The 16,822-nt window shown below is 39.9% G+C and overlaps 2 protein-coding genes across 3 annotated transcripts; one reads left to right on the top strand and one right to left on the bottom strand.

The window, feature by feature from the left end:
• Positions 1-1,808: 1,808 nt before the first annotated feature.
• Positions 1,809-7,516, bottom strand: LOC139940066 (uncharacterized). Its single transcript, XM_071936298.1, has 8 exons — positions 7,441-7,516; positions 6,759-7,015; positions 5,859-6,030; positions 4,965-5,402; positions 4,132-4,422; positions 3,431-3,712; positions 2,662-2,840; positions 1,809-1,934 (listed from the first exon to the last, which is right to left on the bottom strand). The coding sequence occupies exons 1-8, from the start codon at positions 7,514-7,516 to the stop codon at positions 1,809-1,811; spliced, it is 1,821 nt and encodes a 606-aa protein (XP_071792399.1).
• Positions 7,517-9,206: 1,690 nt separating this feature from the next.
• LOC139939306 (uncharacterized) lies at positions 9,207-16,630 on the top strand. 2 transcript variants are annotated; one of them, XM_071935079.1, is made up of 5 exons: positions 9,207-9,479; positions 10,350-10,438; positions 12,062-12,183; positions 13,322-13,420; positions 13,940-16,630. In XM_071935079.1, exons 1-5 carry the CDS (start codon positions 9,265-9,267, stop codon positions 15,224-15,226), a joined length of 1,812 nt encoding a protein of 603 aa, XP_071791180.1. In that variant the 5' UTR covers positions 9,207-9,264; the 3' UTR covers positions 15,227-16,630. The 2 variants fall into 2 exon arrangements, with proteins under 2 accessions (XP_071791180.1, XP_071791181.1); XM_071935080.1 differs by lacking the exon at positions 13,322-13,420.
• Positions 16,631-16,822: the final 192 nt, after the last annotated feature.

A 16,822-nucleotide genomic window follows, 5' to 3' on the forward strand; every position in this document is an offset into this window, starting at 1 on the left:
CACATATGGCCCTGCTGCAGGAATCGTCGCAGGCTCGACTGCAGCAGGTATGATGTCAGCTGCAGCTGTCGCCAGTGGTGGTGGTGTTGTAGCAGGGGGGCTTGTTGCAGCCCTTCAATCCGTGGGTGCAGCTGGGATTGGTGCAACTGGTTATGCTGTTACAGCAGGTATCGGAGCTGTATCCGGGTATCTGTTCGGCAGGTAGAGTCCTTTGTACATCTCATCAATGCATGGATTCAGCGCAACGTGTGGAACAGATGTGCTATTAGATTACAATACAGTTACACTTGACATATCAACTTGTTTGATCTCACGAGACAATGCTACTTCATTAATACTCAACCTGAACCTCTGCTAAAAGCACATCAATCATGGAGGAACATACTACACCGGCTTTCAACATTAAGAACCATAATATGTGGACATTTATAAGATAAATGTAATTTTGTTATTCAGTCTGCGTTTTGTATCACACCTTTTGCTAGTTTTGTATTCTGGTTGGCCGCTGCCAGGGGAATTTTGTCCACTGGAGATTCTGTTCCCTAATGAGAATGAAGATGATTGATTCAAAAGAGGGCGCTATCACAGAGGGGGTGGGGACACAGAATCTCCTGCCACACCGGAACACAGTCAGGGATGGGGTTAACTAATATGTCCCTCTTTTGGTCACTTATTTCACAGTTCCTTGAGGGATACACATGCTAGTTAGTGACTGAATTGCCAGTCCGTTCTATAATACTTTCCAATAACTTTAAAAAAGAAACAGAAAGAAATAAAAAAAAATACTTGAATAAATAAATTAACTTATATGGTTGTTAAAATTGTCATATTAAAGGGTCTGGGTACTTTAAGTAGGCTCAAAACAAATCAGGAATCTTATTCCTTCATGCTCAAATATGCATCAAACTAACTTGGCAGCTGGCAACTGTAAGAGCACAGCAGTTGATAGTATACAAAATTGTGACAAATGAAATACAATTGGATTCTGAGCCTTTCTCAGGCATCTGAAAGCACACGTGCGACAGTGGTGTTTTTTCTTTCACCAATCGATGACAAACTGAGTCCAGATTTTCACAGATTTGTTATTTTATGCATTGGGTTGGGATACACCAAGTGAGGATACTGCTTTGACAATTACCAAAGGTGTCCAATGTTTTAAGAAAAAAATGCAAGTCTTAGAAGTATTTAAATTGCTGTGTTCATTTATTGATCTGTTATTCCAAATGGAAACTATTGATGTTTAGTAATACCAAAGTAGCATGAGTAGAATAATATCATAAACATTTAACTGTCACAAATCACAACAAATTGTTGTTACTTTTCGTTTGCCTGCACAATCCAACACAAACTACGCTGTTCTTACTAATAGTTAGAACATCTTTCTACAGAAAGATACAAATTCGAGCTTTGAAAAGATGCACAAGAAACGCTAGCGACAGGCAGAATTTCAAAATGTTGTTAATCACTAATAAAAACGAAAGTGAATCCTATTTCTTGTTGTTCTTTGTTCGTTTGAATAATAATGTTTTTCAGCTCTACATTGCTCGTTACTCAGTAAGTTTTTATTGTAACAATTATTTTGAGTAATTACCAATAGAGTCCAGTGGATTCCTTAATAATCTAAGTCACACTTAAAATTGCTTATGTTTGTCCTGTCAAATTGTTGCTACACTATCTCTAAATATCACATAATTATTGACTTGCTTGTAAATCTTAAGAAACTGTTTTGTATTAAAACATCACTCGTCGTCGCGTTCCAGTTTTAAGACAGCCACCATTCTTGAATCTTCGTCCCGTGACAACACTTTCTAATGCGGCTTACAGTAGTAACGTACGAATAGATACTTGTGTGTACCTTTGCACGGGTTGCCGAATACGTAGTTGGTTGCCTTTACGCTGCACCATCTCTGGTTCTCACATTTATTCTTGACGATCTGGAAAGACGAACCAAAATTAATTTTAAACACAAAATCTTGAAGCTGTTAATTTGAAAACTGCTTGTTTTTGAAAGATGATCCTCTGGTATAATTTGTTCACTGGTAGTCAACGTTTGAACATAATAGTATATGTTGAACTTGAACAAGCTTGTGATTTGAACCTATGACCTACGGAGTACCGATCGATGGCCGATTTCAGAAAGAGCTAATATATTGATCTTAACTCCAAATCAATCACAGTTGCTAAGTAAAAAGTTAGTTCTGATGTTACTATAGGGATCCCAGGTGTGCCCCCAGTGTTGAACTTGTATAAAGTTTACTTTTTGGGTTGTCACGTGACAATCATCCTCGTTTTCCTTAGAGCTCCGTCTTGAAAGAGCAACTTATTGGGATACTTTGTAACGCTTGATCTGGGTATGCGCACATTACCGAGAACAATATAACATGGTGTATGGTGCCACCTAACGTTGTGTTGATCAGAGCCCATTTTGGGGGGCTCTGCTTTCCGTACGCAAAGAGTCGGCGCTTACACTCACAGAAGCAGGGAACTCCGCTTTTGCCAACCATACTAATTTTCACCGGACCGTAAGCGCCAATTTTCGGAGGTGAGCCGAACCATGGATTTTGACCCCCTGCTTACACACGTAAGCAACCCAACAAAATTATGAAACGGGTCTGCGGAGTTTGAATATAGAAGTTCGTAGCACTTTTTTTGTCCACTTACCGAAAGGGCATTTTCAGCTTTGCAGTTGAAGTCCAACAAGTGTTGGCTGTTGCACACGGCACTTCCGTGAACACGGCCGTAGAGGGCGTAGTCGATTTTGATGATGTGCCCAGTGGGGCAATCGATGCCCAAAGAACCTCCTTGACAGACCGATTTGTAGACCATTATGGGATAGTCACCTGGACAGATATGTGAAGAAAAAATTACATAACAGTGCAACACTTTGTTCTATCTACTACAACCAGTGCATCATAATGGACTGTTTTAAGGCATTGACACGTTCGGTAATTACTCAAAATTAGCAAACAAACTTACTTTGCAAAGATCAACAAAGACCTGTTTTACACAATTAGTAGATGATTATTTTCTCACTTCAATAATGTATCTGAGATTAAATTTATGCAAGAGGGCCCTACCGATGTAGACTTGATTCAAGTCCCATTCTTGTGCGAGAGGTATCTAAGTACATCCACCGTCAAAATGTAGCAATTGCGGCACAGGTTGACAGAGTTATCTGATGTTATAGGCGATGGGACTGAAAAAAGGGACTCTCACGGGATTGGGACATGAGTCAAGTCTAATACCAATGTAGAAAAGTTGATCTATACAAAATCACCATTCATAGACCATTTCAGAAAGAGCTAATTCAGAGACCATTAATTAGAGTTTGCTTTAATAACACTAGTGCCTAGTAACCTACGTTTTAGGAAAGTTCAAAGTGAGAAAAAAAAATTGCATTCGTTAAATAATTATGTATCAATTCGCTTACATTTATACCGGACTCTGAGATATCTTGGTCCCCCGTAGCAGCAGTCTGAGAACCAGGCAGTCGTAGCGGGCACCTTGCACCACCTCTTCCCCTGGCACTTGGTATGCACGGCGGCAAGCGAGTTCTCCGTAATGCACTCGTCGCTCCCGGCAGACCCGCAGACATTCTCGCCTGCGTACCGACCGAAGTTGGCATCGAGGATGTTGACTCCTTTACCGGCTGGGCAGTCAATTTGGAGCCACGCCCCATCGCACACTGTCTTCACTATTCCTGTATCGCGACCTGTTTTTTGTGATAAAGAAGAAACAGTCACGTTTTTATTAATTTGTTTTCATTTTTGTTGATGTCTTAAACATTGTTTATGGGAAATGTATGATTTAAATTGTTGGGAAGTTTCAAAGCAAAGTCGAAGATATACAATGACATTCATTATTTGTTTATCTCTCAAAGGCAATTCATCTTTGGTTTTTGGAACCGTTCGATTGTTTTAATGTAAGAGCTTTGCAGTTATACAAAAAAATTCTTCTGTGAAAATTTCATTTGAAAAGGTGGTCACGTTTTCGAGATCGTTGAAACTCAGGAGATAATATTATGTCCACGCAGGAAAAATAATCCCTACAGGAACACAATCTGAGAAGCGTTACCGCGGTTACGCGTCTTATATTCAGAGGAGATGTGTAAGAATTGCACACGATACTCACAGATGTAGAAGGCATGGAGGTACTTGGTGGTACCCGGACATGGGTCACCGAAGACCCCGTTGTTAGTGGTGAAGGAACACGCCGTTTCACCCTCGCATTTGTCCCGTACAACCTTCAAAGAGTTCGAAGCCCTGCATTTTGTCGTCAAGATGGAGCTACTTGGGCAAACGGTGTTACCGGGTATGATGCGACCGTAGACGGCATCAGCAACGTGGATGGCGTGACCCGCTGGGCACGAAAGACTGAAGACGTTGTCCTCACATACTCGGAGTGCTTGGAAGTTGTCTTGGGCTGTTTATTAAAAAAGTAATGGACAATATGAGATGAAACCAATGTTCTCTTAAGCTTTGTAATTATGTTGTCAATGTTTCTTTTATTATTTTGTTTGATGGTGATGCTTATTTCGTTTTTAACAATTGTGAGTACAGAACTGTTCTTTGTCTATAGCTGCAGTTGGGCCTTTTCAAAATATGTTGGACACTATACAGTGCTCTGTTTGGTTTAGGTGTATACCTACAGATTTGCCCAAACATAATGGTGTCTTAAAAATAGTCTTGTGTCGGCCAAAATTGCTTCGTTGTAATGTCTTTACGCAATGTCTTTTATAATGTTAGGTTTCAAGACACACATGATTCACACCAGGGACTTATGACAAAAAGGACAACATGGCCCTCGTTCGGTGAAGGTCTCCATCAAGTTGGGGAGCATGTACAAAACCAATGGAAGCTGTTGCCGAAAGTTATACAAACAAGAGAGGGGGCAATAGGAGATCCCGATTGCTGAACGCTTCTAAGGTATTTTTCTTATTTAATAACTATGTCACCGAAACTTACCAAGACATATAATTGGAGTGCATACAGTCCGCACTGAGTTAGCAGTCAGCCCCCACAGTCCAGAAACCCCGTCATCAGGCGACAGAGTGACGCACACATACGGGTAAGCCCCGTCAGTGCAGTCGATGTTACTCAAGTCGAATGGAAACTCAGCGTCGTAGAAAGACACTTGCTTGTTGTCCGTGAGTACCTGAGTCTGATCAATCTTGTGGATTGTACCGATGACTTGAGCAGTATTACCCACGCCGGTGCTACTGGTCGACAGGAAGGCAGTGAGCTTGAACTTCGCGATGGAACCTAGGGAGTTGAGCTCCTGGGCGGCGCCATTTTTGGGAGTGAAGTAGACGCATAGCGATAAATCGACGATTCCTCCATCGACAATGATGGCATCGCGAGGTATGTCGACATCGACGGAATCAAGATCAACTCTCACGGGTTCTGCAAAGTACCGGTATCAATAATGTAATATTAGTTGATCTTTAAGTCATACAAATAGTATTAAAGTGTGTGTTTTTTTTTCGTCACAAAATTGTGACTACGGTGTTCACTTTTCACAGCAGCAGCAACAATAGCAAAAACAACAACTACAACACCACCATCAACACACCAACAGCAGTTGCAGCAGCAACGACAACGAAAACATCCAATAACACAACAAAAGTAGCAGCAGCAACAACAACATCAACACCTCCAACAACGAGGACGACGACGACGACGACGACAACAAAGATGACAACAACAACAACAACAACAACAACAACAACAACAACAACAACAACAACAACAACAACAACAACAACAACAACAACAACAACAACAACAACAACAACAACAATGACGACGACGATGACAACAACAACAACGACATTAACAATAGCATGAAATTGGACATACTTGGTTTGCAGGAGATATAGACGCATCTGGTGAGTACAGAGGATGTACTTGGCTGCCAATGGTTGGCAACGACATCCGCTGGGCTGAGGGTCAGACACGCATATGGGAACTTATTGCTGGAGCAATCTACTCTCGTCAAATCAAACACAACATCAACGTCAGGGAGAACCAGCTACAAATCAAAGAGAAAAGTAGGTTTTAATAGTAACAGCTGAATGTTCCCAATTGACGTCAAACAACGTAAATCTCTAATCTACAGGCAAGATTGCATTAACTATACCAGCGTGATTGAGGCATCCGGGAGTTTAATAATGTTTTGTCTTCTGCTCAAATGAGTCGATGAACCACGGCCAAAATTTTACAGAGACTAAGCTGCTTATGCACAAAAGTAGCTTAGTAGCAGTGCTTAGTGGATTAAGGTTTTTACCAGCCAAAGCATTTTTATTGCTTTTAAGCAGCTCTATGAAATCGGGCCTTAACTTGCCTGAGGGGTCGACTTCACAAAATCCTAGTCCTAAGCAATGCTAAGAGATAGGACTGGTCCTAAGTTAGGACCAGTAACTCATCCTAACTTAGGACTGGTCCTATCTCTTAGCATTGCCTAGGACTAGTCCTAAGTTAGGACTATACCTTTGTGAAATCCACCCCATGATAGAAAAACCAGAATGCTTGACACATCTCAAAGCCAAAACCCATAGTTGCGCAAAGACGCACACACCCGGCAAGTCAAGTCTCCTCAATTATAGGACGAGACGAAAGTATGGGCCCATTTTTTATTTTATTTTTCAGACAGCTAGCCTGGACTGATGTCAAGAACACAGCGTTATCAAAATAATAAGTACAAATGTTGTCATCATTAAAAAACTAATTTTCTCAGGATAGGGTAGACCCGTTGCATACCTGTCTTCCATCAGTCAGTGGTTTCAGTTGGTCTGCGGATGGAATCACTCCCGGTGTCACAGCAGTGGGATTCGAACCCTGCTGGTCCGTAGCGAGGAAAGCGACCAGTTTGTACCGATCGCTTGTAAAGCGGTTCAGGATGTTTGAAGCTCCATTTTTAGGGGTGATGCGTGCACGGAAATTAACTGGTGCTCTGCCGCCGTCAAAAATGATGGAGTTAGCTGGGGTGTCTATTCCAACACGATCCAAATTAATATCTGTAAACATTTTTTAAACAAATCAAATTATAAAATACAGTGACATAAATTATGATCTAGTTTATGGCTTTCTAACTGTGTTGATGAGAAACGAAGAAAGAAATCAAGAGTGCAAGACATTATTAAGACATTTAAATCAAAGAAGTGAAGATGGGCAGGTCATCAAGTAAGGAGGTATGACAGCAGGTGGTCATGCAAAACAACCAAAATGGTCTCCAATAAACCGGAAAGAAAAAGAGGGAGACGAAACAGAAGATGGAGAGATGAAAAGTAAAATGAGGGGCATTGCTTGGCAACATACAGCGCAGGACAGAGTGAAATGGAAAATTAGTGAAGAGGCTTTCCTTCTGCAGTGGACTGAAATAGTATAGACAGACAGAATTGTTTTGATGTTACTGGATATTTTCAGGCAAGGTTAATTTTACCAAGGTATCGAAGTCCGCCGAGAGCAACGTCCGTGAGACCCAAGACCACGACAACAATGATGCCGTTGATATTCATCTTGACGCCCGCTATAAAATCGAGCCCAGAGCTGGCAAAAATCGAACTTCCCACTTCTGCAATTCAGTGGGAATAATTGGTGCAACTCAGCTACAATCTTTCTATTTATAATGAATTACAACTGTACACGTGTCGCCGAAACATGTCCCTGGTGCAAGAACTGAGCATCGTGGCTTAAGAGCGGATATCACTTCCACACTTGACCATACGATTCTTTTGTTTATGACAATATTGTTTTTATTTTGAAGAACTCTCTGGTTTAATAAGTGCTGGAAAACAAATATGGCGACCGTATGGTATCCATCAACTTAACTCACCAGATTTTGAGTTGGAAGGACTTATAATAATAATTGTGGTTTTTACCCATACACCAATGTGTGTTAGTAGCACTGTATGTATACTCTTTTCCGAGTCCTGTGAACAAATATCACAGGCTTAATTACTCGGACGGGATTCGAACTCACGAACCTTGTAATTCTAGAGCAGACTATCGAGATTGCCCGGTAGTTTAGAGGCAGTCCGAATCCTATAAATTGGACTATATTTCATTTTGGATCAGAGCTATACACGGAAGATTTTGTTTTGTTTTTACGAACAATGCAGATAATAAAACACCCGGCACTCGGCCACTGATGATTGACCCGGAGTACGGTCTAAGGGACCCGCCCATATCTAGGTCAGAGTGACCTGGTATAAGCGACTTTTCAAAATGTGATTGTATAACTGGGATTCTATAGCTGTGTCGGTTCGACCCATGTTCAAGTATTTTTTGACACACTTCCCGGTACTGACCCAAAATGAGTCAGACTTAAGGGACAAAAATATCTGAATATACGGACCTGCTATATGTTTGGTTCATTCACTTGTCACAAGAATATCAGTGGGTCATATCGCCATTACGAGTGACCAAGTAAGGTCAACATGACGACCCAGTCTGAGTCAGACTGCAGGAAGTAAATCTTCCCTTTCAAGTCAGCTGGTCACAAGTGTATGGAGCAAGAATCCGGGTCAAATTCGATTTAACAATAATTATTATAGGGGCCGAAAACAAGATGAAAACTTCCCAGTCGCTCAGCTTGACTCTGTTTGTTGCCAGCTTTGCAACATCCTTGGATTGAGACTACCATCCAATAAAAAATGTAACTGAATATGAGTGGTTCTTCAGCCTGGGTTACATTATGTTCGAGGACAACTTCCTGCCTCAATTCTCTATCCAGATGGCCAGGGCCCCCTTGATGAAGTTGTCAATTGCTCTATTTTTAAGTTGTGGCCCCCACGCATTGCTCTTTTTGATGGGACTCGGAATCCCGGGATACATTTTGACCCGGGTACTCTCCTGCGTATAACACGGGCACCGTCTTACCAATGAGCTCCTGTCTCTGACCAATGTTGCCCTTCAATATTTTAAATACAAAGTGCAGGGTTGTTCAAGAATGCTGCTTTCGAACATGATCAATCATGGATGGTTTAACATGCTTATAGTCCCAAACCTAAAACTAAGAGCCCCCCCCCCGGTTCTTCCAACGCCCCTCCCCTTATCACTGGCATTGAAAGGTCGAGCATAATGATGACGACTTTGTCGTGTCAATGCATCTCCCTATACATGTACTATGTACGAGTTGACTACTGACTGCATTGATGCTGCAGTTGGTGCTATATAATTTTTATAAGGTCGGTCGAGTGTGTCACATCAGATTATTTAGAGCGTACACATGCGCATGATGCGGTAGACAACAACAGCAAAAACAATGTCTAGTCTAAACTTCAAGCTTATTCGTCTTGGATCGTGTTTACATGATCAGTGGTTGAAGGAAAAGACGCTGTTCCAGACACGGCTCAATGCAGAGAGACATGCAGATGAACTCTTAGATTGTGATGAAGTTTCTGCGGGGGATTTTCTTGATCATTTACTCGATGTTCATCGGCGAATGTGTCGAGTTTGTAGTTGCAGTAAAACAACGTCGTAAGTGCCAACTCGACCATGTCGACTCTCTTGCTCATACAATTTTATACTGACTGCTGTCTGCTGATGAAAAACCATGGAGCAATAAACTAGATTGCTCCATGATAAAACCAATTTGTTGTTAAACTTGGTACTGGTAGGGGATTGACTGAATGCGTTCGTTAATTCTCGTCTTCTTCTTTTTAAGTTTTAGTTATTTTTATATTAGGCCTAACTATATAAATCAAAGTTCAATTCAAACTTGCAACTTTTTTTTTTTAACAAAACAACCAACAAAGTTTTGATAGGTAAAACTTGGTTGTTTTGAATTGATTTTAGTTTTTTTGTAATTAATTGAGACCATGTCAAATTGGATAACTTTCTGTTTGGCACCACCACTTTTCACTCATTTGTCCAAAAAGGGATATCTCATTGAGGTAAATTAGATATTATATTATTTCATATCAAATGAAAAAGTGGTGGCGCAATACGGAAACTTTTCCGTCAAATGTGACGTTTGGTTTGAATCTGGAATGGTGGATGAGGAGGTGAACGGTGATGGGGGTTGGGAAAGGCCTAAAGTTACTAAGGTTTATTAAAAGAACTTTTTTCTTTTCGCTAGTCTAGTTTAGTGTTAATAGACCCCTTGATTCAGGCCTGCATGCGTGCTTCGTTTTTGAAAGGGCAAGGGCACCAAGGCATCTCCTTGGTAAAGGGCACCCTATGAGGAAATTGCAAATTTCTAAAGGAGCATTTCAAGTGCACTTGGTGCAACAATGGCAGTGACCAGGGGCAAGTATCGGGCCTGCCTGACTATATTATACTATAATAGCGTATAATAACTTTTTATAAAATTTTTTATAAACTTTTTAGATGTTAACTTTTTTACAGAAACTCAAGAAGTGAAGTCAACGAGTCAAAAGTCTCCCTGTTGTCTCCTGCATCAGAACTTCCAACACCTCATCAAGTTTTAAGAAATGGTAAGCATTGTAATACATAGCTATTAACCTCTGGTTCTCACGATGTCATAATGTTTTTGGTTTTTATTAACACTTTTCAAAAACAGGTCCATTACTGGCCATACCCAGGCTTCAGTTCCATTGCAGAATTGGTGCTGCTGATATTTGTGTGTTTGGATCCACTCGGACTATAAACAACATATTTTAAAAGTAGGATTTGAAACTTTGCATGGTGGAAAACGATATAGAAAGATTTGCAATAACACCATGTAATGACAATCTCTAAATGAGTTGGGGTGGCTCTGGAAAGAACAGTTGGTTTCAACTTGACGTTTCAATCAGTATGCTCTGATCGTCTTCATGCTTCTCCAGAAGACGATCAGAGCATACTGTTCGAAAGGTAGAGTTGAAACCAAAGTTTTTTTATTAGGACCACCCCAACTCATTTAGAGATTATCATTACATGGTGTTACCACAAACCTTTCTATAACATTTTTGATGCAAAGTCTCCTGACCCCCAAATAGTGCTGATGACCTGTTAACCCTTGATGACGATACTAGGAGGAGTAACTGCCTTTCCTCGGACCTGCCAGTCTTCAATTCAATTCAATTCAATTCAATTTATTTATTTCATCACAGATTACAAGTAAAAAGTGAAAATTGCTTTCCCTGTGTGCACTAAAAAGATTCAAATATGATACTTATAGAAAAACAAACATTACATTTAAAAAACACAGAATTCATTACAAAAATTAATATAAGCAACAAATAGGCTAGTTCAAGTTTTACAAAGAGAGAAAACGTTATCAAAAACTCACCCTCACTGATTAAAATGGAAAACAACAACTACTACTAAGTTGCCTTATAAAAAGTGAGTTAAAAAGATGAATAGCACTGGGTAAAAAAGATAGTCTGAACCGGTTTGTGCGAGTAGAGAGAGAACGGTACCTTCCTGATGGGAGAATGTGAATGAATGAGTGAAGTGGGTGAGATGGGTCCTGGGTTATAACTTTCAGTTTGTTTATATACTGTTTGTCTAGGATTTCTCTCATGGGTTTTACTTCGAAACCTATTATCTTGCTGGCGACCTTGCTGATACGATCAATTTTCTTCTGATTTTTCACAGTTAGATTATTATACCAAATAATACAGCTAAAAGTAATGACTGACTGAATAATACTCTGGTAAAACAGGTGTAAAATTGAATCACGGACATTGAAAGATCGTAATTTCCAGATGATCTTTTGTGACCACAGGAGCAAATGAACTTTAATGAACTTGTAGCGTGTCATGGCAAAGCCGTTAAGAGCACCGGATTCAATCTCTGGTGTTTGATCAGCAGAGTGTGGGTTTGAATCCCGGTTGTGACACTTGCTACATTTAATTGGGGAGGTACATGTAGTGCTTTCTGCTCTACCAGCCAGGCTTCGGACTGATGATACCCAAGCCTACATCCGTATGGACTGTAAAAGGGGTAACCCTTTTTCAGCCCTAGGAGTAGGTGGCAACGGCATCTGGAAAAAAATAATTGTTGCCCATACCTTGAAGTGGCCTTCCGGCCTTGTGTGTCTGGCGACTTGCATAAAAAGAATAATAATAAAAAAACTAGCAATTCTTACCCAATCTGTGTTTTTGACTTTACAGGGGAAGTTACAGGCTCATGTAAGACCACCACTCCAGAATCACAATCAAGGACTGCACAAGTAATTACTGCAGATTTAACATCACCGAGCACACAAGATGGTTTGGATTACTCGGATGAACTGGTAAGTTTGGAGTTGACTTCACATCAACTTGTACCAAAAATGTCTTGCACTAATCCACTCGTAGTAGTTACAAACACTCTTTCATTATTCATCACATTTAAAGAACATTCTCAATATGGAAATGTTTGCGGTAACGCCTTGTAATGACTATCTCTAATTGAGTTGGGGGTGGTTCTGAAAAGAACCGTTGGTTTCAACTCGACGTTTCGATCAGTATGCTCTGATTGTCTTCTGGAGAAAGCTGAAAAAACATTCTCATTTTACAGAATAATAATCCAAAATCCACTAAATTTAGATGCTAAGGAAAGAGGCAAAATCAGACAGATGACAATTACAGATAGGCCATATTAAAAAAAGCTAATGTCATACAATTTGTAGGCCTTTTAGGGGAACTATTATGGGAAAAATGTATTTATTTTCTTTACCTCTTAAATTGGTCAAGTGTAACACAGTGGTCCGCTGTTCATATGCTAGTTACAATATACCAGGGGCAGATTTCACAAAGATCTAAGATTGAGTGCAACTACAAATCAATCATATTTGCTAAGTAAAGTGTGATATCACAATTTAAATCACTATGGTGATACTGACAACTTGTATTGCGATGAATGTGATTGCCTTGTGAAGTCGGCCCCTGTACCCAGGCTCTGCTTACCGTTCCATAAGCCAAGAATCTGGGCTTATGGAAGCAGGAATTTCGCAAAACTTGTCTGTGCTGAGCAAGTTATTGTGCTTGCAGTGTTTATAAAATTGGGCCCTGTTGACTCTCTGGCAAATTTAAGAGCAAACTGAGCAGACTATGTTATGCAGATTTTAAGGCAGATGACACTGGACACTATTGGTAATTACTCAAAATAATGATTATCCCAAAAGCTTTCTTTAATACAAGTAATGGGGAGAGGTTGATAGTATAAGACATTGTGAGAAACAGCTCCCTCTGAAGTAACATAGTTTTTGAGATAAAAGTAATTTTTTACGAATTGATTTCGAGACCTCAGATTTAGAATTTGAGGCCTCAAAATATTTTCCCAGTATGTTATTTTATGCTTATGTTGAGATACACCATGTGAGAAAATTTTTTTTTTGACAATTACCAATAGAGTTCAGTGTCTTTAATACCTTTCCCCCCTAATTTCAGACGAGTCAAGTTGAGAACCAGTGCACCAACAGTGTGTATAAAACAGAGGTCAGAGATGAAAGGTCACCTATATGGATATCAGATGATGAAGAGTCTAATGTAAGGGTTTCTCTTTTAAAAATTAATTTCATTCCATATTTACTTTAAAGGCAATGGACACTATTGGTAATTTTCACAGACTAGCCTCCACAGTTGGTGTATCTCAACATATGTAAAAATAACAAACCTGTGAAAATTTGAGCTCAATCAGTCATCGAACTTGCGAGATAATAATGAAAGAAAAATAATATGGGTAAAATGAAAGTGTAGCTCAGTAGGTGCATGTCAGTGCACACTACACACATGGAATAACAAGGTGAATAACACATCAGTCCTTTGACACATCTGGTCTGACTGACTGGAAAAAGTTGAGGTCTTTTCAGGGTTCTGGGTGCAAGTTTTCATCATAAGCCAGAGCAACAAGTTTGTGTCGCTTGACGTGGATCAGTTTGAATATTGAAAACTTCTTAAAATTTGTTTTCTGAGATTGTAGTATTGTTAATTGAGTGTCGGTATCAATAAATTGAGTCAATTCAAATCTTCTCAAGAATTTTTTATTTATTTTATTTTAATGCACAGGACAACCATGGCAGAATGCTGCAGACAGAGACATCCAATGTCATTCCAACTGATATTCAGATGTCATCCGAAACCACTGAAGGTCAAAGGTCACATTTTGACCCTTCAATGTCAGTCATGGAGTCTTGTAGAGTCCAGGATGCGGAGCAGTCTGATGCAGTGGGAAGCAAACCCGCCAATCACAATCAGTTTATGTGCTGGGATTGCGGACAGATGTTTGAGAATTTGACACATCTCCAGCAGCACTGTAATAGCAGCAACTGTAGCCAGCAACAAGGAGCCGTCACCAACGACTGCACCAGAGCTAGTGTGCCGATGATTGATGACAGCCACATCTCAAGTTTGAATGCTGGACCGGCCACCGCCCAGAATCCTTCAACTCACACATACAACCAGAATCACTCGGAAACGGACATACCTACCAGGGCTTTTAACAATGATCTAGGCAACAGATTCTTCCAACGGAAGCGGAATATGGACTATCACAGGAGATTCCACACAAACATCAAGCCGTTTGGATGCGGCATCTGTAACAAAACGTTCACGCAGTTAGCTGCCCTTAAAGAACATAGACATGTCCACGATGATATCAGGCAGTACGCATGCTCTATCTGCAATAAGAGGTTTAAATATCGAAGCAATCTCTACGACCACCGAAAAACCAGTCACAGGGTGGCGCAAACTGTTGTGTCAACGTACCAACCAGCGACGATGCAAAGTATAAGTCAAGTATCTGACACAATTTCTTCGCAGGGAACTCAAGATCTTAATCATACCCATCAATTGCCTCTTGAAGAAACTATTCCCCAAGGTGCAAGTTTTACGGAGAGTCCGCCACAACAAGTGGAAAGTCACCCAAATTTGGAAGAGGGCCAAAGTGGTATCGCCATAAACCAGGTCAGATCCCTCGCACAGCCCAACTTTTTAACGCTCGACGATCCAAAGAAGTATGTTTGCGACATCTGCGGTCGACCGTTTGCCCAGAGTAACAATCTAAAAAGGCATCGTCGGACTCACACCAAAGAGAAACCCTACCAATGCGATGTGTGCTTGAGGTCCTTCACACAAAGCAACACGATGAAGGAGCATAAGAAGATCCATTCAGATCAGAAAGCCTATGGATGCGCCTTCTGCGGGAAGCGCTTTAGGCAGCGAAGCAGTCTGGACAAACATAAGAAGTCTTACGCCACAACCGAGGATGTTGCGTGCGGACTATGCGGACAGAAATTCAAACAGAAATGCATTCTCAGAGTTCACATGGCCAACCATGTGATTTTCTTGCCGTGATGGTAACAATTATAAAACTATGCCAATTAGGGTATAGTTTATACTATTACTCACTTTGGTACATCGACTCCGATAAAGATATCATTTACCAAATTATGAAAACTTAGTGCACTTGTTTTGATATCTTAAAGACACCGGACACTATTGGTAATTGTCAAAGTCTAGCCTTCACAGTTGGTGTATCTCAACATACATGTATACACAAAATAACAAACCTGTGAAAGTTTGAGCTCAATCGGTCCTCGAAAGTGCGAGATAATAATAAAAGAAAAAACACCCTTGACACACGAACTTGTGTACTTTCAGATGCTTGATTTTGAGACCGCAAATTCTAAATCTGAGATTTCGAAATCAGATTTGTGGAAAATTATTCTTTCTCGAAAAACTACATTTCTTCAGAGGGAGCCAGTTCTCACAATGGTTTATACTATCAACCTCTCCCATTACTCGTTACTAAGAAAGGTTTAATGCTAATAATTATTTTGAGTAATTACCTTTAGTGTCCACTGCCTTTAAAGGGGTCATGTCGTTATGGTAAAAAAAAGGTCTGTTGGCTGTACATGGCTTATGAACCTCACACAGTTACTGCACACAACCTTAAGGATTCGGTCTGTGGGTTCAAGCTATTGTAGTTCTATTATGCCCTTTTAAAACAATTCTCTTGTGGGGTCCAATGTTCAATTTTCTGAAAGAACCCACAAGGGCGCTCCCGCATGTGTCCTACATAGATAGGGTACGGAGGGTGTAACAAAGAAGGTGAGAGTACAGAACTCCATGTGTAGCTACAGCATGTTTCGATCATGACGATAGTGGCCCTTTAAAATCTTGGGTTTAAAGTTTTCAATTAAGGGCTGACCTCAGTGTAAATTAATTTTGTGTGTGCATATTTCATAGTGCAATTTAGTATCTTGCCACTTAATTTTTTTTTTTTTTAACACTAGTGAGAATAAAATGATTGAATAATGAGCAACTGAAAACTATTTTATGTTTATTCGTCATCTATGTTGGGAGCAAATGGAAAGTGTGGCATTTATTGAAGATGCTATGTCAGTTTTTTGGCCGATTTGACCCAAAAATTTTGATTTAAAATTCAATAGGTATTTTGATGGGGGTCCAGAAAGTTACAAGCTTTCATTTGAGCCATTGCTCAAATTAGTTTTTGTCCGGATCCCGACAATATATCACGTGACCAATATCACGTGTTTTATAAGAAACGTTTTAAATTTGTGTCATGGTTCCTGACCATTAAAAGTAAAAGTATTTTTTTTTTTCGTAAGAGCGGGTGATACTCTTTGAAATACCATTCACTCAAAACAAATTATTTTTTAATGTTTGGGGCCAAAAATCTGACATAGCATCTTTAACACTCATGCTTTTTGTTTCTTTAATATGTAAACAATATTAAGGGTGTAATTTCGTTTGCACATTTTTTGTGCATTTTTATCAATTAAAAAATGCATAATTAAATAATAAACAGTTTTGTTAGTGTCTCCTTGTTATATTTGTTGGGGAAAAGAAAAATGGAGTTGGGGTGGGGTTATAATGAAACAAACATGTTAAAATTAACATGTTTTGTCTTTGGAATGTTTACATTTT

This window comes from Asterias amurensis, chromosome 7 (genome assembly GCF_032118995.1).
Source record: "Asterias amurensis chromosome 7, ASM3211899v1".
Taxonomy (NCBI): Eukaryota; Metazoa; Echinodermata; class Asteroidea; order Forcipulatida; family Asteriidae; genus Asterias; species Asterias amurensis.